The sequence below is a fragment of the Herpailurus yagouaroundi genome, unplaced genomic scaffold (assembly GCF_014898765.1).
Source record: "Herpailurus yagouaroundi ecotype Mexico unplaced genomic scaffold, PumYag 200, whole genome shotgun sequence".
NCBI classification, from domain to species: Eukaryota; Metazoa; Chordata; class Mammalia; order Carnivora; family Felidae; genus Herpailurus; species Herpailurus yagouaroundi.
The window spans coordinates 200,319-226,376 of record NW_024412431.1 but is presented as its reverse complement, the minus strand read 5'-3'; the positions used below and the strand labels follow the sequence as shown (position 1 = coordinate 226,376).

The 26,058-nt window shown below is 41.4% G+C and overlaps 1 protein-coding gene across 4 annotated transcripts in view; it reads right to left on the bottom strand.

The window, feature by feature from the left end:
• LOC121013870 (adhesion G protein-coupled receptor E4-like) overlaps positions 1-26,058 on the bottom strand; it is a 92,467-nt gene that overhangs the window by 26,744 nt on the left and 39,665 nt on the right. For 3 of the 4 annotated variants that reach the window (XM_040449681.1, XM_040449680.1, XM_040449683.1), the window contains exon 16: positions 24,471-24,566. In XM_040449681.1, the coding sequence (XP_040305615.1) occupies positions 24,471-24,566 (96 nt within the window). Of the gene's footprint in view, positions 1-21,049; positions 22,379-24,470; positions 24,567-26,058 lie in introns of those variants that run through there. The other variant, XM_040449682.1, reaches the window with a different exon arrangement.

Below are 26,058 nucleotides of genomic sequence, written 5' to 3'. Positions count from 1 at the left end.
CTCAGGTCATGATCTCACGGTCCGTGAGTTCGAGCCCTGCGTCGGGCTCTGTGCTGACAGCTCAGAGCCTGGAGCCTGTTTCGGATTCTGTGTCTCCCTCTCTCTCTGCCCCTCCCCTGTTCATGCTCTGTCTCAAAAATAAATAAACGTTAAAAAATTTTTTTTAAATAAAAAAAATAAAAAACAAAGTCTACTTGGGGTGCCTGGGGGGCTCAGCCGCTAGAGCATCTGACTTCTGCTCAGGTCATGATCTCGCAGTTTGTGAGTTTGAGCCCTGCGTTGGGCTCTGTGCTGTTGGCTCAGAGCCTAGAGCCTGCTTTGAATTCTGGGTTTCCCTCTCTGTCTCTGTGCCTTCCTCGCTTGTGCTCTCTGTCTCTCAAAAATAAATAAATATTAAAAAAACAAATTTAAAAAAACTCTTAAAAAAACACAACAAAGTCTACTTAAAAGGTGGTGTGTGGGGATGTTGGTGGAGAAAGCATCCATTTGCAACTAGAGCCAAAGGAAAGAGCTCAGACCTGCAAGGACAGAGTGGTGTTTCCCTCTCCACAGCTGGGGGACAGCCTTGACAAATGGGCACAAATCTGTCTGCTGTTGTTTGGGAACTGCTCCCTCTTAATATCCATCCCAAATCTAGCCCATCACCCCCACCTCCATAAACCCCCAGTTTGTTCTCTAAGATTCTCTCATGGTTTGTTTCTCTCTCTCTTCCCTCCACTACCATATGTTCTTCTGTTTTGTTTCTTAAATTCCACATATGACTGAAATCACGTGGTATTTATCTTTCTCTGACTGACTTATTTCACTTAGCATAATTTGTGTAGAACCACAGAAGACCATGAATAACCAAGCAGTCCTGAAAAAGAAAAACAAAACTGGAGGCATCATGATTCCAGATTTCAAGCTAAGGTATAAAGCTATAGTCATCAAGACAGTAGGGTGCTGGCACAAAAACAGGTGCATAGATCAATGGAACAGAATAGAGAACCCAGAAGTGGACCCACAACTATAGGGTCAATTAATCTTTGACAAAGCAGGAAGAATATCCAGTGGGGAAAAAAAAGACAGTCTCTTCAACAAATGTTGGGAAAACTGGATGGTGACATGCAGAAGAATGAAACTGGACCACTTTCTTACACCAAACACAAAAATAAATTTAAAATGGATGAAAGACCCAAATGTGAGACAGGAAACCATTGAAATCCTGGAGAACACAGGCAGCAACCTCCTTGACCCTGGCCACAGCAACTTCTTAGTAGACACATTGCCACAGACCAGGGAAACAAAAGCAAAAATGAGCTATTGGCACCTCACCAAGATAAAAAGCTTCTGCACAGGGAAGGAAACAATCAACAAAACTAAAAGGCAGCCTACAGAATATTTGCAAATGACATATCTGATAAAGAGTTAGCATCCAAAATATACAAAGAACTTATCAAACTCAATACCTCCCAGAAAACAATACAGTGAAGAAGTGGGCAGAAGACATGGATAGACACTTTTCCAAAGAAGACATCCACATTGCAAATGGACACATGAAAAGATCCCCAACGTTGCTCATCATCAGGGAGATACAAATCAAAACCACACTGAGTACCACCTCACACCTGTCAGATGGCTCACATTAACAACTCAGGCAACAACAGATGTTGGCGAGGATGCGGACAAAGAGGAACAGTGTTGGTGGGAATGCAAATTGGTGCAGCCACTCTGGGTAACAGCATTGGAGGTTCCTCAAAAAGTTAAAAAATATAACTACCCTAAGATCCAGAAGTTGCACTACTATTTACCCAAAGGATACAAAAATGCTGACTTGAAGTGGTACATGCACCCCAATGTTTACAGCAATATTATCAACAATAGCCAAATTATGGAGAGAGCCCAAATGTCCATTTACTAATGAACAAAGTTCTGCTTTTTAAGCAAAAAGTTTGATTGCCTTAGCAGTTAAACCCCACCTTGGCTTTTTTGTATGAGTCAGTTCTGGTTGTTTGACGAAACCACTAGGACCCAGACTTTGCTTCTGTTTCTTAAACCTGCCAGCTCAACTGTTGGGGAAGGTCATTGAAAAGACGTGACCACAGATTGACCCATGAGCAGAAACCAGGCACTCAGAGCCTCCTTATTCCAACCCCTTTCCTTGGAATATGGGTCCCTCTTTCCTTTCCTGCTTCCAGAGGGTGTTCTAAGGACATAGCCTTGGGATATTGATGTGGTCTATGTGTGACTGAACCCAGTTAAGGCCTCCTCTCTTTCTATAAACTTACAAGATTTGGCAGATGAATGCTGGGATCCATTTGTCTTGCTCCTGCCCAAGACAAACATCATATGTAAGCTCCCTTTGCTTATTAAAACTGTGACCTCCATACCTGAAGGGGCCTGCCTCTTTCTGCAGTGTCTCCCTGCCCTCGAGCAAGGGAGCTGGTTTCAGATCACACCTGGGAACTTCCCAAGTGGGTTGTGAACCAACATCAACTCCAAGGTCAGCTTAAGGGGAACAGCCCCCTCCCCTATACCCCAGAAACTAGGGGCCAGCTCAAAGATTCTGAGAGGTAGCAGGACCCAGGTGGTCAGTTATGGATGTGGTTACTGCAGACCTCAAGTGCCTTCCCCAGAAGGAACTAAAACAGCTTGACCACTCCCTAACACTTTCGTCCTTGCTCACCTTGCCCTGTAACTCTGGCTTAGATTTTACCAGGGGGAAGGGGAAAGAAGAGAAGACACAGTAGGAGAACAGAGGGGAAGGGGGACCATTTGGACCCATCAGCCAGGGTGAGGCTCCTTAAACGCTGAAGAAGCAACATGTCCTCTCCTGAATGTAAGACCGTGGAGTCCTGTAATTCTACCTCTCTGTTTAAGTCTATCTCCTACCAATCCAATTCAATAGTGGTGCTGAAATTGACCTCATAAAACCAGACAGTTGAATGGTGGCTACCAGGGATGGGGGGGTGGGGTGGAAATGGGGAGATGTTTATGGGCACAAACTTGGAACTAGGACACAGGTAAGGTCTGTGATCTAATGCACACCATAGTGATGATAGACAACAGCACCGTATTATATACCTTAATATATGGTAATATATGGTAATATATAGTTGACAGAGCACATCTCATTTGTTCCTGCAACAAAATAGAAATGGTAATTATGTGATGCCATGGGAGTTTAGTTAAAGCTAAGGTGGTTATTCCATTGCCATATATAAGCATATGAAACCAACATGGTATACACCTTAAAGTTATACAATGTTATGTGCCAATTATGTCTCAAGAAATTTTAAAAAATTAAATTTAAAAATAGTGGTTTTGATGTGGACAGCTACAACTGATCGAGCAGGTACACAGGGAAGGAGTCTGACCAACAGTGATAGCCAGGGCGAAGTAACCATTTACCCCTGATAAGCACCTTCCAGGTAGACTATCTCATGGATTCCCCCCTGACATTCTCAAGAAGCAGAGCCTCTTATCTGCCCCATTTTACAGCAAAGGAATCTGAGGGTCATAGTGGTTCAGGAACTTGCCCAAGATAACACAGCAGGTAAGCAACAGAGCCCAGCCTGTCACAGTGCTACACCCCCACCAGGCTTTTTTGTTAAGCGCTCCTTCACAACCTTAGTTTCTGAGATCTTTCCCCTTTTATTAACACTGTGATTACTACACCAACTGTCCCGGGGACCAAAAAGTGTCCTGTTTTGTGCCATAGAGAGAGGAAAGAAAGAGAATGGTAAGATTCCCTCACTGCCCATTTGGAACAGATTCTTTTAACACCACACAGAGAATTCAATTCTCTTCCAACTCCATTTAAATGACTTGGGGCTCCCTGAAGAGCCTCGTGCACTGGTTGAAGCTGTCTCCAAATTCCAAGTCCTCTGTCACCTTCTGATTTTCATATAGACATGCTGACAAGTCCAGAGAAGCAAGATATGCTATACTGAAACTTAAAAAAAAAAGGTCAGCCATATTAGTGGTCAAAATTTCATGGAGATTTTGACTTTTTTGCTGATAAATTTTTCTATGAAGCTTCCTGCCCCCATTTGGCAGGTTTTTGTTGTTATTGGTTTAGCTCGTACCATTAAGCTTTTTTTTTTTTTTAATTCTCATGCCTTCCTTTAAGGTAAGGTGTCTCAGCCTTAGCACCTTAGCATATTTTGGGCTGGATAATTCCTCATCGCAGGAGCTGGGCTGCACTGGAAGGTGTTAGGTAACACCCTTGGCCTCCACCCACTAAGTGACAGGCACACTGTCACCCCAGATCATGACCACCAAAACTGTGCAAACATTACTGTCTGCTGTGGGGGTGCCAAATGGTCCCCAGTTGACCACTACTTTTGATATTCTTTGTACCTCTAAGGACATTGGACTTTGTATCTGCAAGCAAATAAAAACAATTTAAAAACTGTGCCTATGTTAACACAGTCTTAGAAAGTTGGACATGCCCCTCTCAGGAACTGCCCCTCAGGCCAGCCCTCCATCAGATCCAATTGAATACTATAGCTGTTCTAGAACCAAAGAAAATAAGATGTTTAACACTCAGCACACAGGAGAAATTTCTCCTCTTGGTCATAGCTCCCCCACCTTCTAACTGATAACAGAGAGGGAACTGTAGAATCTTATTTCCTATTTCTCAAGGAGTCTTGGAGGTTTCAAGAGGACCACAATTTGTTGGTGTAATTTCCACAGGTCAGGTCAAGGTCTAATTAAAGGCAACATCACAAATACAAACTCTATACACCATGGGTATCCACATCATGCTCACTGCAGAATTCTTTGGTCACTTAATCACTTGTGGAACCCAGAAGTAAGGACTAGGCAAGTAGAGCATTGCTGATGTTGGGGCACTAATGAGCCAAGGCAGCACCCACCATGCCAAAGCTGCATGCTTGGCAACATGTAAAACATACCTGCACTCCTATGTGCATTGCAGCATTATTTACAATAGCGAAGATATGGAAACAACCTGAGGTCTATCAAGGGATGAGTGGATACAGAAGATGTGCCATATATATATATATATATATATATATATATATATATATATATATATAGACACACACACACACACACACACACACACACATTTATTAGTCATCCTGAAAAGAGAAGGAAATGTTGTCATTTGCAACAACACGAATCAATCTGGAGGATGTTATACTAAGTAAAATAAGCCAGTCACAGAAGGACACATATGGCATGATCTCACTTATATGTGGAATCTAAGAAAGTCAAGTACCTAACAGCAGAGGGTAGGACAGGTCCAGGAGCTGGGGGCAGGGAGAAATGGGGAGATACTGGTCAAAGCATGTAAAGTTTCAGTTGTGCAAGATGAATGAATTCTGGGGGCATGGAGACTAGCGCTAACAATACTGGCTTGTATACCTGAAATATACTGACAGGGCATCATCCATGTCCTCGTCAAAAACAAAAAATGGTAACCATGTGAGGGGATGGGTGCGTTAATTAGCTTGACTGTGGTGATTGTTTCCCAGTGTCAATGTATATCAAAACATCACGTGGTACATTTTCATTATATATAATTTTATTTGTTGATCATACCTCAGTAAAGCTCAGGAGGGAGAGAAAAAAAAATGAACTGAATCAAAACCACAGAACTAGATATAAAATATTAACGTGTGAAATTTAGTGTAAGTAAATGCGAGAATGAGTTAACAAATAATAGTAAAATAGGAACATTTCAGTTCTATAATTCAGACTTTTAGCATATGATCTGTGAAGTAGAGAAGTGACTTTTCTTCCTGCTTTTCATGGTATTTTTGCCATGCAGAAATTACATTGAAATGGGTTTTCTTATCCTCTCCCTAACCCTGACCCTGACCCTGACTGTTGCAAGCAGACATACAAATAAGACTTGTCCTATTTCCTAGTTCCTTACCCTCAAAGGGCTCACTTCTTAGAACTTCCCTCTGTCTGATCTCACCCGCCGGGTAGCCCAGATCCCCATTAGAGATACCTGCTGCCACCCTCCACTTCTTGCTGAAGAGTGGATGATTTTTCTAGTAAGTAAGCTAAATTAAATATCTTGTCTATGTCCTAGGTAGTGAAATCTGGAGTTGACATCAATATTGAGGGAATACTGTGCTATTCCAAGAGGAGAACTGAGAACTTAGAGATTTCATACATTGTGGCAGGAGAGGGGGGAGAGAGGGGTTAGGAAGGTTGAGCGACTTTCATGTTGAAAATGGAATTCCCCACTTGGGTACCTCTGACCGTCAGCTCCAGCCATTAACTGCTGTGCTATAGAGTCTTATGTTTACTGTTCCTTTTCTCTACAACTTGGTTCAGTTGTCTTCACTCTGAAGACTTTCTCCAGATGGTGAACAGGGTTCTTGATGGCCAACTCAATGGGACTTCAGAGACTCTTTCCGACCTCAGCTAGACTAGGTTAAACCCGGGCTTTCCTCTCTGTCCTTATAGAATCCAGTTTGAACAAGAGTCTTCCTAAATCAATTCAGCAGACATCCCCCACCCGTGGTGTCTGAACACCCTCCTTATCTTACTATCCTCACTTGCCCTGGGTAAGAATGCCTCTGACCCCTGATGTTTCCTCTTGGTAACTTTCCATTCCCTGACCCTGATCCTTGTATATAAATCTCCACTTATCTCTGATGGAATCAGAACTGAGTCCAGTCTTCTTCCCCACTACAAGACCCTATTGCACTGGTCCCTACACCCATTGCAAAGTTCCCCCTCTTGAAAAAAGTCTGCCTTACTGTTCTCTAGCAAGTGTCTTTAAATGACTTTCTCTTTAATAGTTAGAATAATATTGTTTTTTGAACACCCACCAGGTCCATTCTGGTCTCTTTGTTCAAATGTTTAAGAGAGGAAATCTGATTGGTTAGACAAAAAGTCAATGACTTGACCCCTCCTGGGTGGCCACACTATTGCACCTGGCAATGGCCAGTGGGGATAAAGTTATATGGCACATGGGGTGCACTTTCTGTGCCAAAGGGAGAGGTATCATGGAAGAAAGCTGACACACTAGCAATGTTGTCTTCTAAATGTAGCCATCAACAAGATTTCTGTCTTTTCTATCAGGTAAATATCGGTGTGTAAGCATAAATATAACATAAATAAAAGGAGGCATGGGGATGAGAAATGATGATCAAGACAGATGGTAGCAGAAAGTGTAAGAACTAAACCAGGAACAGGATGGACCAATCAGCAAGTTCATCATACACAAGAATATTTATTGAGCATGTACCACGTGCTAGATACTGTTGTAAGCACTGAGTATACAGCAGTGAATGAAACAAACAAACAAAACCTCTGTCCTCATGGCATGGACACTCTGGTAGAGTAACAGAAGAAGTAAACCAAATAAGTAAATGTATGTTTAGCAGTGCTGAGTACTGTCGAGCAAGGAAAGGTGATAGAGAAATCTGGGACCATTAACCATCAAACGATCAGGGACAGCTTCATTGTGAAGGTGGTGTTTGGAGAGAGACTTGCAATGCACATGAATCATGAAGACATTAGAGATATTCTGAATTAGAATTAGAAGACACTAGAATATTCTGGGAGGGAACAGAAAGCCCTCTGCCATTCCTGAGGCAGGAGTGAGTCTGTTCTGTTTGAGAAGGAGTGAGGAGAGCAGTTCAGCTGGAAAGAGAACTACAAGGAAACTAGGAGGAAAATAGTAGGATGCTGACTCCCAGAAGTAAGGGTGGTCAAGTGCCTGATTCGTGGAGATGCTCCATGACCACTCTGGATTTTGATTATAGGAACTCAGATTTTGAAAAGAGGAGTAACCTGATCTGACTTCTGTATTGAAGCGAGTTCAGGTGACCAACCATCCCAGTTTTCCTTGCGCTGTCCCAATTTTAGCACCAAACTTCCCACATCTGGGGAAACTCTTCAGTCCTTGGAAAAATGGGACAGCTGGTCACCCCAGCTGGATGCCACATTGATAAGAGACATGAGAGCAGATGTTGAGGAACCAGTAAAATGGCCACTGCAGTAGCTCCTTCTTTACTCTTTGTTTTTTTTTTTTTTTTAAATTTTTTTTTCAACGTTTATTTATTTTTGGGACAGAGAGAGACAGAGCATGAACGGGGGAGGGTCAGAGAGAGAGGGAGACACAGAATCGGAAACAGGCTCCAGGCTCTGAGCCATCAGCCCAGAGCCTGACGCGGGGCTTGAACTCACAGACCGTGAGATTGTGACCTGGCTGAAGTCAGACGCTTAACCGACTGCGCCACCCAGGCGCCCCAGCCTTCTTTACTCTTTGAATGTAGACTAGTTGCCAAGATATTCTCCAGCTGCTTGTAATGAACATTTTAATGTAATGGAAAAGGCATGGAGATTGTGTCTTTGATGACCTCATCAGGATGCTTCACCAGACTTCAATTGTTCACACTTGGACTCCTTGTCATGCGAGATCATTAAATGTCTTTATGCTTGAGGCAGTGCCTCCCAAGTGTGAGTGAATATTCATAATTACTGAGAGTCTTGTTACAATGCAGGTTTGATTCAGTAGGTCTAGAGTGAAGGCTGCAATACTGAATCTCTAACAAGTGCAGTCCATGCTTGTGCTGCTGGCACAAGGACCATGCTTTGAGTAGGACAGTGTTTCTCAAACTTAAATATACATAAGAATCTCCTATGCCATAAAGGATTGGCAGGATATATTCAATGTGCTGAATCAGAAAAATAAGCAGCCAAGAATTCTTTATACAGAAAGCCTGTCATTCAAAACAGAAGGAGAGTTAAAGAATTTCCTAGACAAACAAAAACTAAGGAGTTCATGACCACTAAACCAGCCCTGCAAGAAATTATAAGGGGGACTCTGCATGAGAAAAGACAAAACAAGAAAGACCAAAAGCAACAAAGACTAGAAAGGACCAGAGAACATCTCCAGAAACACCAACTCTATAGGCAACACAATGGCACTAAATTCATATCTTTCAGTACTCGCTCTCAATGTCAATGGACTAAACGCTCCAATCAAAAGACATATGGTATCAGAATGGATAAGAAAATAAGACTCATCTATATACTGCTTATAAGAGACCCATTTTAGACCTAAAAACACACAGATTGAAACAAAGGGGATGGAGAACCATCTAGTATACTAATGGTGATCAAAAGAAAGCTGGAGTAGCCATACTTATATCAGACAATCTAGACTTTAAAATAAAGACTTTAACAAGAGATGAAGAAGGATATTATATTATAATTAAGGGGACTATCCACCAAGAAGATCTATCAATTGTAAATATTTATGCCCTCAATGTGAAAACACCCAAATATATAAATCAATTAATCATAAAGAAACTCATTGATAATAATACCATAATAGTAGGGGACCTCAACACCCCACCTACAGCAATGGACAGATCATCTAAGCAGAAAATCAACCAAGAAACAATGGCTTTGAGTGACACATTGGACTGATGGACTTAACAGATATATTCAAAACATTTCATCCTAAAGCAACAGAATACACATTCTTCTCGAGTGCACATGGAACATTCTCCAGAATAGACCACATACTGGGACAAATCAGCCCTCAACAAATACAAAAAATAGAGATAACATCTTTCATATCTTCAGACGACAACACTATGAAACTTGAAATCAACCACAAGAAAAAATTTGGGAGGATAGAAGATGGCAGTGTAGGAGGACTCTGGGCTCCCCTTGTCCTGCTGATCACTTAGATTCCACCCACACCTGCCTGAATAACCCAGAAAACCACCAGAAGACTAGCAGAACGGACTCTATGGAGCCAAGCATAGACAAGAGGCCCGCAGAAGAGGGTAGGAAGGGTGGAGAGGCAGTGCGTGCTACACGGACTGGCAGGAGGGAGCTGGGGCCATGGAGGGGCAGCCCACTGGGCAAGGCATAGCCCCCAAGTCTGCCTTGCAAAAGTGGAGGGGCTGGACTCTGTGAGTTCTGACAGCCAGTGGGACTTAACATCTGGAATCTTAAAAGTCAACAGCTCTGCTCTCGGAGAGCAGGGAGGGCGAGAGGACACTGGGAGGGAGGGTTGTTGAGCCCTGGAAGACAGAGCTCAGCTTGGCGGGGAACAAAGGCACTGGCAAGCACCATCTCCCTCTCCCACCCACCAGCTGAAATTCCAAAGGGAACCAATTCCCATCACCGAATTTGCTGCACTGAGCAAATGCCCAACGCTGTGCTTCTGTGGATCCATCACTCCAATGGATCGGCCTCCCTCCTGGTGCTGCATGGTCCCTCCTGCAGGGGATCACCCATGGCAAAGCGAGCTAAGTCTGCCCTTCCTGCCTCTGCACCTTGCGGATCCACCCTGGCTAATATGCCAGATCCCATCGAAGCAGCACCACAAGCCTGGCAGTGTGCAAGTAGCCCAGACAGAGGCCACACCATTCCACAGTGAGTCCTGCCCCTGGGAGAGGGGAAGATAAGGTACACACCAGTCTGACTGTGGCCCCAGTGGTGGGCTGGGGGCAGACATCGGGTCTGACTGTGGCCCCACCCACAACACAAGTTACTCCAGACAGCACAGGGGAAGTGCCCTGCAGTTCCGCACCACTCCAGGGACTATCCACCATGATGAAACGGAAGAATTCTCAAAAGAAACTCCAGGAAGTAGAAACAGCTAACGAATTGATCAAAAACAATTTAAGCAATATAATGGAACAAGAATTTAGAATAATAGTCATAAAACTAATCGCTGGGCTTGAAAAAAGGATAGAGGACAGCAGAGAATCTATTGCTATAGAGATCAAGAGACTAAGAAATAGTCATGAGGAACTAAAAAATGCTATAAATAAGGTGCAAAATAACATGGAGGCATCCATAGCACGGATTGAAGAGGCAGAGGAGAGAATAGGTGAATTAGAAGATAAAATTATGGAAAAAGAGGAAGCGGAGAAAAAGAGGTAAAAAAAAATCCAGGAGTATGAGGGGAGAATTAGAGAACTAAGTGATGCAATCAAACGGAACAATATCTGTATAATAGGAGTTCCAGAAGAGGAAGAGAGAGAGAAAGGGGCTGAAGGTATACTTGAACAAATCATAGCGGAGAACTTCCCTGATTTGGGGAAGGAAACAGGCATTAAAATCCAAGAGGCACAGGGAAATCCCTTCAGACGTAACTTGAATCGATCATCTGCACGACATATCATAGTGAACTGGCAAAATAAAAGGATAAAGAGAAAATTCTGAAAGCAGCTAGGGATAAACAGGCTCTAACTTACAAAGGGAGACCATAAGACTAGTGGCAGACCTATCTACTGAAACTTGGCAGGCCAGAAAGGAATGGCAGGAAATCTTCAATGTGATGAACAGGAAAAATATGCAGCCAAGAATCCTTTATCCAGCAAGCCTGTCATTCAGAATAAAGGATAAAGGTCTTCCCAAACAAACAAAAACTGAAGGAATTCATCACCACTAAACCAGCCCTATAAGAGATCCTAAGGGGGACTCTGTGAGTGAAATGTTGCAAAGACCACAACGTACCAGAGACATCACTACTAGCATGAAACCTGCAGACATCACAATGACTCTAAACCCATATCTGTCAATAATAACACTGAATGTAAATGGACTAAATACTCCAACCAAAAGACATAGGGTAACAGAATTGATAAAAAAAAAAAACAAAAAAAACCAAGACCCATCTATTTGCTGTCTATAAGAGATTCATTTTAGACCTGAGGACACCTTCAGATTGAGAGTGAGGGGATGGAGAACTATCTATCATGCTACTGGAAGTCAAAAGAGAGCTGGAGTAGCCATACTTATATCAGACAAACTAGACTTTTTTTTTTTTCTTCAACGTTTTTATTTATTTTTGGGACAGAGAGTGACAGAGCATGAACGGGGGAGGGGCAGAGAGAGAGGGAGACACAGAATCGGAAACAGGCTCCAGGCTCTGAGCCATCAGCCCAGAGCCTGACGCGGGGCTCGAACTCCCGGACCACGAGATCGTGACCTGGCTGAAGTCGGACGCTTAACCGACTGCGCCACCCAGGCGCCCCTAGACTTTAAATTAAAGGCTGTAACAAGAGATGAAGAAGGGAATTATATAATAATTACAGGGTCTATCCATCAGGAAGAGCTAACAATTATAAATGTCTATGCACCAAATACGGCAGCCCCCAAATATATAAAACAATCACAAACATAAGCAACCTTATTGATAAGAATGTGGTAATTGCAGGGGACTTTAATACCCCACTTACAACAATGGATAGATCATCTAGACACAAGACCAATAAAGAAACAAGGGCCCTGAATGATACATTGGATACAGATGGACTTGACAGATATATTTAGAACTCTGCATCCCAAAGCAACACAATATACTTTCTTCTCAGGTACACATGGAACATTCTCCAGGATAGATCACATACTGGGTCACGAAACAGACCTTAATAAGTATAAAAGAATTGAGATCATACCATGCACACTTTCAGACCACAATGCTATGAAACTTGAAATCAACCACAGGAAGAAGTCTGGAAAACCTTCAAAAGCATGGAGGTTAAAGAAAAGCCTACTAAAGAATGAATGGGTCAACCAGGCAATTAGAGAAGAAATAAAAAAATATATGGAAACAAATGAAAATGAAAATACAACAATCCAAATGCTTTGGGATGCAGTGAACGCAGTCCTGAGAGGAAAATACATTGCAATCCAGGCCTATCTCAAGAAACAAGAAAAATCCCAAATACAAAGTCTAACAGCACACCTAAAGGAAATAGAAGCAGAAGAGCAAAGACACCCCAAACCCAGCAGAAGAAGAGAAATAATAAATATCAGAGCAGAAATAAACAATATAGAATCTAAAAAAACTGTAGAGCAGATCAATGAAACCAAGAGTTGGTTTTTTGAAAAAATAAACAAAATTGATAAACTTCTAGCCTGGCTTCTAAAAAGGAAAAGGGAGATGACCCAAATAGATAAAATCATGAATGAAAATGGAATTATTACAACCAATCCCTCAGAAATACAAGCAATTATCAGGGAATACTATGAAAAATTATACGCCAACACACTGGACAACCTGAAAGAAATGGACAAATTCCTAAGCACCCACACACTTCCAAAAGTCAAACAGGAAGAAATTGAAAACTTGAACACACCCATAACCAGCGAAGAAATTGAATCAGTTACCAAAAAGTCTCCCAACAAATAAGAGTCCAGGACCAGATGGCTTCCCTGGGTAATTCTACCAGACATTTAAAGCAGAGATAATACCTATCCTTCTCAAGCTGTTCCAAAAAATAGAAAGGAAAGGAAGACTTCCAGACTCATTCTATGAAGCCAACATTACTTTGGTTCCTAAACCAGACAGAGACCCAGCAAAAAAAGAGAACTACAGGCCAATATCCCTGATGAATATGGATGCAAAAATTCTCAACAAGATACTAGCAAATCGAATTCAATAGCATATAAAAAGAATTATTCACCACGATCAAGTGGGATTCATTCCTGGGCTGCAGGGCTGGTTCAACATTCGCAAATCAATTAATGTGATACATCACATTAATAAAAGAAAAGATAAGAACCATATGATCCTGTCAATCGATGCAGAAAAAGCATTTGACAAAATTCAGCATTCTTTCTTAATAAAAACCCTTGAGAAAGTCCGGATAGAAGGAACATACTTAAACATAAAAGCCATTTATGAAAAGCCCACAGCTAATATCATCCTCAATGGGGAAAAACTGAGAGATTTCCCCGAGATCAGGAAGACGACAGGGATGTCCACTCTCACCACTGTTGTTTAACATAGTGTTGGAAGTTCTAGCATCAGCAATCAGACAAAAGGAAATCAAAGGCATCAAAATTGGCAAAGATGAAGTCAACCTTTCGCTTTTTGCAGATGACATGATATTATACATGGAAAATACGATAGACTGCACCAAAAGTCTGCTGGAACTGATATATGAATTCAGCAAACTAGCAGGATATAAAATCAATGTACAGAAATCAGTTGCATTCTTATACACTAACAATGAAGCAACAGAAAGACAAATAAAGAAACTTATCCCATTCGCAATTCCACCAAGAATCATAAAGTACCTAGGAATAAACCTAATCAGAGATGTAAAAGATCTATATGCTGAAAACTATAGAAAGCTTATGAAGGAAATTGAAGAAGTTACAAAGAAATGGAAAAACCTTCCATGCTCATGGATTCAGAGAATAAATATTGCTAAAATGTCACAACTACCCAAAGCTATCTACACAGTCAATGCAATCCCAATCAAAATTGCACCAGCATTCTTCTTGAAGCTGGAACAAGCAATCCTAAAATTTGTATGGAACCACAAAAGACCCCGAAGAGCCAAAGTAATGTTGAAGAAGACCAAAGTGGGAGGCATCACAATCCCAGACTTTAGCCTCTACTATAAAGCTGTAATCATCAAGACAGCATGGTACTGGCACAAAACCAGACACATAGACCAATGGAATAGAGACTCCAGAATTGGACCCACAAAAGTATGGCCAACTAATGTTTGACAAAGCAGGAAAGAATATCCAATGGAAAAAAGACAGTCTCTTGAACAAATGGTGCTGGGAGAACTGGACAGCAACATGCAGCAGAATGAAAATAGACCACTTTCTTACACCATTCACAAAAATAAACTCAAAATGGATGAAGGACCTGAATGTGAGACAGGAAACCATCAAAACCCTAGAGGAGAAAGCAGGAAAAAAACCTCTCTGACCTCAGCTGCAGCAATTTCTTACTTGATACATCTCCAAAGGCAAGGGAATTAAAAGCAAAAATGAACTATTGGGACCTCATGAAGATAAAAAGCTTCTGTACTGCAAAGGAAACAATCAACAAAACTAAAAGGCAACGAATGGAATGGGAAAAGATATTTGCACATGACATATCAGATAAAGGGCTAGTATCCAAAATCTGTAAAGAACTCACCAAACTCCACACCCAAAAAACAAATAATCCAGTGAATAAATGGGCAGAAAACATGAATAGACACTTCTCTAAAGAAGACATCCAGATGGCCAACAGGCACATGAAAAGATGCTCAACATCACTCCTCATCAGGGAAATACAAATCAAAACCACACTGAAATACCAACTCACACCAGTCAGACTGGCTAAAATGAACAAATCAGGAGACTATAGAGGCTGGCGAGGATGTGGAGAAATGGGAAGTCTCTTGCACTGTTGGTGGGAATGCAAACTGGTGCAGCCACTCGGGAAAACAGTGTGGAGGTTCCTCAAAAAAGTAAAACTAGATCTACCCTATGACCCAGCAATTGCACTGCTAGGAACTGACCCAAGGGACACAAGAGTGCTGATACATAGGGGCACTTGTACCCCAACATTTATAGCAGCACTTTCAACAATAGCCAAATGATGGAAAGAGCCTAAATGTCCATTAACTGATGAATGGATAAAGAAATTGTAGTTTATATTCACAATGGAATACTACATGGCAATGAGAAAGAAAGAATGAAAGGCTTTTGTAGCAATGTGGATGGAACTGGAGAGTGTTATGCTAAGTGAAGTAAATCATACAGAGAAAGACAGGTACCATATGTTTTCACTCTTATGTGTTTCCTGAGAAACTTAACAGAAGACCATGGGGGAGGGGAAGGAAAAAAAAAAGGTTAGAGAGGGAAGGAGCCAAACCATAAGAGACTCTTAAAAACTGAGAACTGAGGGTTGATGGCGGGTGGGGGAGAGGGGAAAGTGGGTGATGGGCATTGAGGAGGGCACCTGTTGGGATGAACACTGGGTGTTGTATGGAAACCAATTTGACAATAAATTTCATATATAAATAAAAAAAAAGTAAAAAAATAAAAAAATAAAACAATAAAAAAATAAAAAAAATTAAAAAAAAGGAAAAAATTTGGGAAGACCATGAACAAATGGAGATTAAAGAGCATCCTACTAAAGAATGAATGGGTTAACCAAGAAACTAAAGAGGAAATTTAAAAGTACATGGAAGCCAATGAAAATGAAAACACGACAGCCCAAAACCTCTGGGATGCAGCAAAGGCGGTCATAAGTGGAAAGTATACAGCAATCCAGGTCTTCCTAAAGAAGGAAGAAAGATCTCAGAGACACAACCTAACCTTACACCTTAAGGAGCTGGAAAAAGAACAGCAAATAAACCCCAAAACCAGCAGAAGACGGGAAATAATAAAGATTAGAGCAGAAATCAATGCTATCGAAATTAAAAAACAAAAACCCAAAACAGAACAAATAAATGAACAGGACCTGGTTCCTTGAAGGAATTAACAAAATTAATAAACCCCTAGCCAGATTGATCAAAAAGAAAAAGGAAAAGACCCAAATAAATAAATCACAAATGAAAGAGGAGAGACCACAACCAACACCGCAGAAATATGAACAATAAGAGAATGTTATGAGCAATGATATGCCAACAAATTAGGCAATCTGGAAGAAATGGACAAATTCCTAGAAACATATAAACTACCAAAACTGAAACAGGAAGAAATAAAAAATTTGAACAGAGGGGCGCCTGGGTGGCTCAGTCAGTTGGGCTTCTGACTTCGGCTCAGGTCATGATCTTGCAGTTCATGAGTTCAAGCCCCGCATTGGGCTCTGTGCTGACAGCTCAGAGTCTGGAGCCTGCTTTGGATTGTGTGTGTGTGTGTGTGTGTGTGTGTGTGTGTGTGTGTGTGTGTCCCTCCCCTGCTCACCCTCTGTCTGTCTGTCTCTCTCAAGAATAAATAAACATTAAAAAAAACATTAAAAATTTTTGAACAGACCCATAACCAGCAAAGAAATGGAATCAGTAATAAAAAAATCTCCCAACAAACAAGAGTCTAGGGCTGGATAGCTTTCCAGGGGAATTCTATCAAACATTTAAAGAAGAGTTAACTCCTATTCTTTTGAGGCTGTTCCAAAAAATAGAAATAGAAGGAAAACTTCCAAACTCATTCCATGAGGCCAGCATTACCTTGATTCTAAAACCAGACAAAGACCCCACTAAAAAAGAGAACTACAGACCAATTTCCATGATGAAAATGGAAGCAAAAATCCTCAACAAGATACTAGCAACCATATCCAACAATACATTGAAAGAATTATTCACCATGATCAAGTGGGATTTATGCCTGAGATACAGGAATAATATTTGCTAATATCATCTGTTTTCCCCCTAAGGTCAGGAACACAACAAGGATGTCCATTCTCATCACTGGTTATTCAACATAGTGTTGAAAGTCCTAGCTTCAGCAATCAGACAACACAAAAAAATGAAAGCATACAAATCAGCAAGGAGGAAGTCAAACTTTCACTGTTCACAGACGACATGATACACTGTGTGGAAAACCCGAGGACTCCATCAGGAAACTGCTAGAACTGATCCATGAATTCAGCAAAGTTACAGGATATAAAATCAATGTATAAAAACTGGTTGGATTTCTATACACTAATAATGAAGGAACAGAAAGAGAAATCAAGGAATCAATCCCATTTACCATTGCACCAAGAACCATAAAATACCTAGGAATAAATCTAACCAAAGAGGTGAAAAACCTATATGCTGAAAACTATAGAAAGCTTATGAAAGAAATTGAAGATACAAAAAAATTGAAAAAATATTCCATGCTCCTGGGTTGGAAGAACAAATATTGTTAAAATGTCGATACTACCCAAAGCAATCTACATATTCAATGCAATCCCTATCAAAATAACACCAGCATTTTTCACAGAGCTGGAACAAACAATCCTAAAATCTGTATGGAACCAGAAAAGACACTGGATAGCCAAAGCAATCCTGAAAAAGCAAACCAAAGCTGGAGGCCTCACAATCCTGGATTTAAAGCTGTATTACAAAGCTGTAATCATGAAGACAGTATGGTACTGGCACAAAACAGACAGATCAATGGAACAGAATAGAGAACCCAGAAATGGACCCACAAACGTATGGCCAACTAATCTTTGACAGAGCAGAAAACAATATCCAATGGAATAAAGACAGTCTCTTCAGCAAATGGTGCTGGGAAAACTGGACAGCAACATGCAGAAGAATGAAACTAGACCACTTTCTTATACCACAAAAATGAAATGGATGAAAGACCTAAATGTAAGACAGGAAGCCATCAAAATCCTAGAGGGGAAAACAGGAAGCAACCTTTTATGACCTCAGCTGCAGCAACTTCTTACTTGACATGACTCCAGAGGCAAGGGAAACAAAAGTAAAAATGAACTATTGGGATTTCATCAAGATAAAAAGTTCTGCACAGTGAAGGAAACAATCAGCAAAACTAAAAGACAACCGATAGGATGGGAGAAGATATTCACAAATGACATATCTGACGAAGGGTTAGTATCCAAAATTTATAAACAACTTATCAAACTCAACACTCAAAAAACAAATAATCCAGGATGAAATGGGAAAAAGACACAGACACTTTTCCAAAGAAGACATCCAGATGGCTAACAGACACATGAAAAAATGCTCAAAATCAGTCACCATCAGGGAAATACAAATCAAAACCACAATGAGACACCACCTCACACCTGTCAGAATGGCTAATGTGAACAACTCAGGCAACAACAGATGTTGGTGAGAATGCAGAGAAAGAGGAACCCTTTTGTATTGTTGGTGGGAATGCAAACTTGTGCAGCCACTCTGGGAAACAGTGTCGAGGTTCCTCAAAAAGTTAAAAATAGAACTACCTTATGACCCAGCAATTATACTACTAAGTATTTATTCATAGGATATAGGTATGCTGTTTCAAAGGGGCACATGCACCCCAGTGTTTATAGCAGCACTATCAACAATAGATAGCCAAAGTATGGAAAGAGCCCAAATCCATTGAGTGATGAATGGATAAAGAAGATGTGGCGGTGGCAGTGGTGGTGGTGTGTGTGTGTGGGTACACACGGAGTACTAGTTGGTAATCGAAAAGAGTGAAATTTTGCCAATTGCAAAAACATGGATGGAACTAGAGGGTATTATGCTAAGTGAAATTAGAGAAAGACAAATATCACAAATGTGGAAGTTAAAATACAAAACAGTTGAACATAAGGGAAGGGAAGCAAAAGTAATATCAAAACAGGGAGGGAGACAAACCGTAAAAGACTCTTAAATACAGAGAATGGAGGGTTGCTGCAGGGGTGTTGGGTGAGGGGATGGGCTAAATGGGCAAGGGGCATTAAGGAGGACACTTGTTGGGATGAGCACTGGGTGTTACATGTAAGTGAAGAGTCACTCAATTCTATTGCTGAAATCATTGCTACACTAGATGTTGACTAACTTGGATTTAAATAAATTTAAAAAAGGCATAGTCAAATTATGGAAAGAGCCCAAATGTCTATCGACTGATGAATGGATAAAAAAGACGTGCACACGCGCACACACACACACACTGGAATATTACTCAGCCGTAAAAAGAATGGAATATTGCCATTTGCAACAGCATGGATGGAGCTAGAGTGTATTATGCTTAGTGACACAAGTCAGTCAGAGGAAGACAAATACCAGAAGATCTCACTCATATGTGGAATTTAAGATACAAAACAGATGAACATAGGGAAAGGGGAAAAAAGGGGAGACAACCCCTGAGAGAACAAACTGGGGGTTGCTGGAGGGAAGGTCGGAAGATGGGCTAAATGAGTGGTGGGTGTTAAGGAGGGCACTTGTAATGAGCACTGGGTGTAGTATGTAAGTGATGAATCACTCAGTTGTACTCTTGAACCCAATATTATACCACATGTTAACTAACGAGAATTTAAATAAAAACTCAAAACATAAAAAAAGAATCCCCTGTAGAGTTTGTTAAGCCATGGATTCCTGGGCCCCCAACTGTAGGGATTCTGTGTCTGGTGGTGATTTTCAGGTGACATCTGAGATTTGCATTTTTAACAATATCCCAGGCCATGCTGATGATGCAGATCCGTAGACCACAAGTTTCTCAAACTTTGACTTGCATAGAATCTCCTGGAGATCATGTTAAAAAGAAGGGTCCTATTCACTGGATCTGGGATGGAGCCTAAGATTCTGCATTTGTACCAAATTTCCAAGTGATTTGCATGTCGCTATGCTGCTGATTTTCAGGCCACATTTGGGCAGCAAGACAGAGCAGCTAGATTTCTATCAGTTGCAACTGAGAACACCCATGATTCATGCACTGCCTATATGTATTTTTGCAGGGAAAAGACTCACTTTTTAAAAATCTGACTCGCAAAGTATTCTGTGATGCAATAAAAGAAAATCTTAAGAGCCCCCGGCTTGGAGTCTCTTAATTTTATTTCCTCTCCTCTGCAGCACAAACCCAAGCAGGGGACCCTTCTAAGCAAAAGTACATGTTGCAAAGAAGCAGATGTGGGTTTTGATGAATAGTCTCTGCCACAGTGAGGTGGGCAGTTCCCAGAAAAGAAAGCTGGCCAGACAAGAGGTGTTCCCCAGACGTACCACCCCCTTGGAGTGCAGAGCATGTGCGTAATAACCACATGCTGAGTGAGTATTCATTTCCTGGAACAGCTGGGTGACCACAAAGGACTTTTTCACTATGAACTAATGCCTAAGCCAGTAATTCTCAATAAGATCACTTCTGTTCCCAGGTGGCAATGTCTGGAGACATTTCTGATGGTCACAGTGGGTGTGTGTGGGATGGGGGAGGTTACAGGCATCTAGCGGGTAGAGGCCAGGGATGCTGCTGCAAATCCTGCAATGCACAGCAGCTCCTGCCCCCAAAAGAATTATCCAGGCCAAAATGTTAACAGTGCGGAGCTTGAGAATTAATGTTCTAGGTGGAGGCAGGGAAACTATCACTTACCACCTTGCAATTGATCATTAAAACATCTATCATTTTTGCCCTCCAGAAGTTTATAGTCCAGGCAGGAATGATTTACAAGCACACACATATCGTGTGTGCAATAGCACACAAAATATAGGGTAAGTCACGTCATACTGACAGTAATAGAGTAAGGAATTTCACTGAGGTCTAGAAGAATAAAGGGCTCTCAAAGGACGAAGACAGTAGTTCTTAAAGCGAAGGGGGTGAGCGAGGCAGATAAGAGAAAGAAAGCAGACCTGATGTTGGGAGGAAGTGAAAATATTGAATAGAGAGGTCCAAACCCGAAGCGCCTAGAACATTTGGCTTGTTTATTCACTTTTTGCAACTGTTTTGGATGCAAAAACAGCAGCGACATTAGCGGGGCTTAAGCACAAGGATTTGTCAACTGCCCAGGAAGGTTGCATTTCATGCGAGTTCTATTCGTGTATATTTGAAATTGCAGGATATAAAAAGTCACACCGCAGGCATGCATTTTGAAACCATGTGAATCTCCCCAATTTGTCTCCCTGAGACGAATCACATAATTTTAAAGCCGGCAAGTGGAGTGAATCGTGCATTCTGTTTGCACCGCCACCATGTGGAAGAGACACTTAAGCTGATTAAGCAGAAAAAGGGACAGTCTTTGGTTCATGCCTTAAAAACTGCACAAGAAATCTCTTCAAATGAATCACGGCGAGTCTCAGCTGCTATTTTTACATTTCCTGCTGTTATTATTTAAAGTTGCTTTTAAAATACTGTCTGGTAACAAAGTTAGCCATACATTTATTTATTTTGGTGCTGAAAAACACACTAAATCCAATGACTTTGAAAACAAAATTAGAAATGTTAAAACTAAATACATAAGGCCAAAGGACTGCTGTGACACCCCTCCCCCCCTCCCCCCCGCCGCTATTGGTTTGGGAGCATTTCCATGAGGACATGATGTGACATTAAGTATATGTGCTACTAAAGCGAGTGCTTGAGATCACACTAAAATTAACCTGAGTATATGAGTAGGTTTGAAAGTCATCAAGCAAAGAAGACAGTGCTGGTCTCCTGACCACTAGACATTTCCTTAGGACGCCCTCCTGAGTGGGATGGAGGTGTATTTTTACAATGCAAGAATACAACCCTGTTTTTAATATTTATTCATATGGGAGTTATTGAACTATGAAAATGTTGAGTGATGCAAGATCTTCAGGAGTATAAAGTGGAGCCAAAAATTCAGAGAGAGAAATCTGCAAGCTGAATCCAGATGTTGGCCAATAAATCCTGGGCAAGGTAGTATTAGCTGGAATATGAAAACCCCCTTATTTCCCTTGTTGTTAAAAAGAATTCTCTGAGCATTTAATGGCACACGATATACAATTCTGGGTTTGGGGGGGGTCTCAGTAGTCTCTCGACACCCCTTTCTTTCTATGGAGACAGAAGCCAAAATAGGGAAAAAAGTCACGACTGCTTTCAGGAGAAAGACAGATGGTGGCATTTGTCCCATCCATGTGTCACCACAGAGGGCGCTGTCCACAGCAGCTCAGTTTGCTGGTTTTAGCCAAAGAGCAGAGATCAGAGTCTGAGGCTGTGGTTGAACAGACGCAGCGTCTCTTCTGCGATAGAATTCTGATGATGTTGTTGGTTCCTCCTATTTGGGGGGAAATAATGTGTAGAAAAAGCTGAAGAGAAATTAACACCTCAGAAATTACCTAGGACTTCCAGCAGTGCCTAGATAGAACAAGCAAGAATTTCTTTAAGGTCCAAAGCTCAGTAAAGAGGTCCTAATATATGGCTTACAGCCTCTCCCGTCCCCAAACACCATCTGCAATGGTCTTTTTATTTGTTTGATCTTTTCACAAACATTTACAGGGTGTTTACTGTGGACCAGGCAGCATCCTGAGCTCTTAGCACATATGACCTCACTTACTTCTTATGATGAGATAGATACTATTATCATCCTCATTTACAGATGAAGAAACTGAGGCACAGAGACATTAAGTGGCTAGCGTAAGCTGATGCAGCCTGGAACTGGTGGAGTTGTCACTTGAACCCAGGCATGTTGGCTCCATTCAAACAGTGACGAATCACTTAAATGCTACAGAGGATCAGTAATGACTGTAAGGATGGATATGCACTTTTTACAGAGAAAAGTGTTGTCCAAAGATAAGGGGACAAGATTACTGTTTGGGGCCTTCTATGTAGCTGACTTTTGATAATTTGGTATTAATAAAAAGCAGCGTTGACATGGTTCAGAGTAGAGCAAAGTGCTTTCATGTACATTGTTTCATTCCTCAATCAATTGGGCATTTCAACGATGAATGAATTGAGGCTCAGAGAAGTTAAATTATTTGCCCATCATCTACCACCTAAAATCTGAAAGAGTCAAAATACAAACTCAAATCTGGCGAACCCCAGAATCCACACTATGGATTCTACTATGTGACATGTTTTGGGGGACTACAAGCATTGGGAAAGTTCTTTTACACAGTTCAGATTGACATATCCTTTGGCCGCTGCTGATTCTAGCCAAGAGGTGAACCTGTGGCATACACTGATAGGACATAGTCAGCAGCCACTAAGGAGAATTGTCCTTAATATGAGAGTGCATGTCCTATCAAGCTGGTCCCAATATTGTTGACAATCTGGGGTGACAACTAAGGAAAGCTGTCAACTTTCAGAGAAAAACAGACCCAAGTTGGAACCCTCTACCCAGCTGAGTAGCTTTGAGCAAATCATGTGGACTCTCCCAGTCTGTTTGCTCATCTGTAAGCAAGGAATTTAGACACTCAACATCTTTTGTGGGCCAGGCATTGCTCTAGGTAGAAGGAAAACAATAGTGACCACAACAGTGAAACTTACAGGGGAGCAGAGGCTGACCAAAAGCAAATACTTCAATGTTTTTAAGACTAAGACAAATATCATACAGAGAGGCACATCACACAGAGAATTAAAATAGAATGTAGTGACAGAGACTGTGAAGGGCTGTCACTGTGACCACCTTACTGAAAACCAAACTCCCCTCACCCCATGCGTCCTGATTTCTCTTCACTGCTCTGTATTTTTCTATAGCACACATCACTTTGTGATGTACTGTATAATCTACACTTGGGGGTTTATTGTCAGCTCCCCCCCCCCCTCCAACATCAGTCCTGTGAGGGCAAGGATTTTTGTCAATGTGTCCACTGCTGTTTCCCCAACACCTAATACAGTGTATCTAGCATGTACTGGATAATCATTAAATATCTGTTAAATGAATGTTGTTAAATTATCATTTGGATTATTTGTGGAATATCCAAATTTGTGGAAAGACTTGGGAGAGGGAGAGAAAGAGAGAGAGAGGATGAAAGAAAGAGAGAGAGAGAAAGACAGGGATGGAAGGAAGGAATAAAGGAATGAATGAAGGAGGGAAGAAGGAGGGAAGGAGGGATGATAAAGGAGGGATAGAGGATAGGGAAGGAAGGAGGAAGGAGGGATGAAGGAAGAAAGGGAGGGAGGGGAGAAGGAAGGGAGGGAGGGAAGGAGGGAGAAAGGGAAAGAGAGAAAAACAGAGAGAGAAAGCAAGCAAGCAAGCAAGTAGAACTCCACTGGTTTTGGTCTCAAAAACCAGAAACCAGCAGCATAATGCAGGAAGCTAATGAAATTTCTCTTTTCTTTTAGATCAAGGACCAGGAAGGTCTTGGTTGTAGGAGACGTTGGGTTTAGCAAGTACACATCACTGCAGAGAAGCTGGTCTCACTTACCATTTTGGTTTGGATCGTAGAGCGAGATACGTCAAAGCTTTCAGTCTCAATCGCTTTCCAGATCCTACTAAACCACTTCTTGTATTCCATTCGCACCTGAGGAATATAGAGGTTTGTGTCATGTCCAGAGCTTGGTTAGAGAGAAAGGACCCCAAATAGGAGGCCAAAGATATAGATGCCAAGCCCTATGACTGCCTTTTCATTACTTTTCTGTATAGTCCTCTTGTTAATTCATTCTGAAACTCAACTTTCTCATTGTGGAAAAGTAACATCTAGTTACTAGATGTTGGGCACTACAAAGTTTCTACAGAGAGACTTTGAACCCAGTGGTTCATCAAAGTGGTCGTGATGATGATGCTGAGAACAAGGAGGAGGAGGATGGTGAAGGTGATTATGGTGATGCTGCTGGTGGTGATTATAAGGATGAAGCTATGTTCAATACACTTTGCACCATATGCAATGTCATCTTCCATAAGCCAAAGGACAAAGGCTCTTCCCTTATCAGCAATTGAAGGTAAAGAATCTGAAGCTTGTGGAAGTACATGGACTTGCCCAAGGTCATACAGACAGAATTCAACACCTCATGATTCTTACTCAGGGCCCCAAACTAACCACTACGTACAAACACCCCCTGTGATTACATGGATTCCCTTCATGTAACCTGCTTAACATGTCTGAAAAAGATATTTAAATACTTAATACTCAACATTATTTTACCAATACACTTAAGTTGTACTTCATTTTTGGGTGTGAGGAGTACCAAGCATTGAGAAGGCACTAGAAGACGAAAGAGAAATTGATAAAGTGTTACGATGGTCTTTTTGCCACAAGCATCTTAATTGATGGTAGTTCCACTCAATAGCAAAGGGAGGGTGGGGGAAGTCAGGAAAATTGTTTCCAATATTCTATGAGGAGTAAAATTATAATAATGACCCTCACAAGAACCGCGCGAGGAGATTCATATTGCATTATCTCATTTAATTCTCAACCCTGTGAGGCACGTATTGCCATATACACAGATGAGGAGTTGAGGCTCAGAGAGGGTAAGAAAGCTGCCCACACAGCAGCCTACTCAGTGTAAAACCTAACACTAGAGCTGAAGTCTCTCTGTTTTTGGCATGTTATGCCAAATTTTCCAGTGCCCCTCCCTAAAGTGCTCTACACTGTAAGAGGATTATGTGTCCTCTTTCTGGTGAACTCAGGTATGGCCACATGACTAGCTCCAGCCAATGAAAGAGAACTAATTCAGGTACAGTTGGCCAGGATCTCCTTTCCCTTTGCCACAAGAATACCAATATTCCAGATAAGGGCTGCCCCTTCAGCCTGTATCCCAGAGTGAAGACAATGTAGATCAAGACACAGTTATGTAGCATGAGCAAGAGATAAACTTTATTGTTGTCACCCACTGAATATCCTGACTGATAAATTCTCTGCTATGGACTAAGTTGTGTCTCCTCAAAATTCGTATGTTAAAGGCTTAACCTCCCAGGATGATTGTATTTGAAGATATGACCTTTATAGGAGTGACTAAGAATAAATGGTAGAGCCCTGATCCAATAGGATTAGTGTCCTGTTAAAAAGAAACATA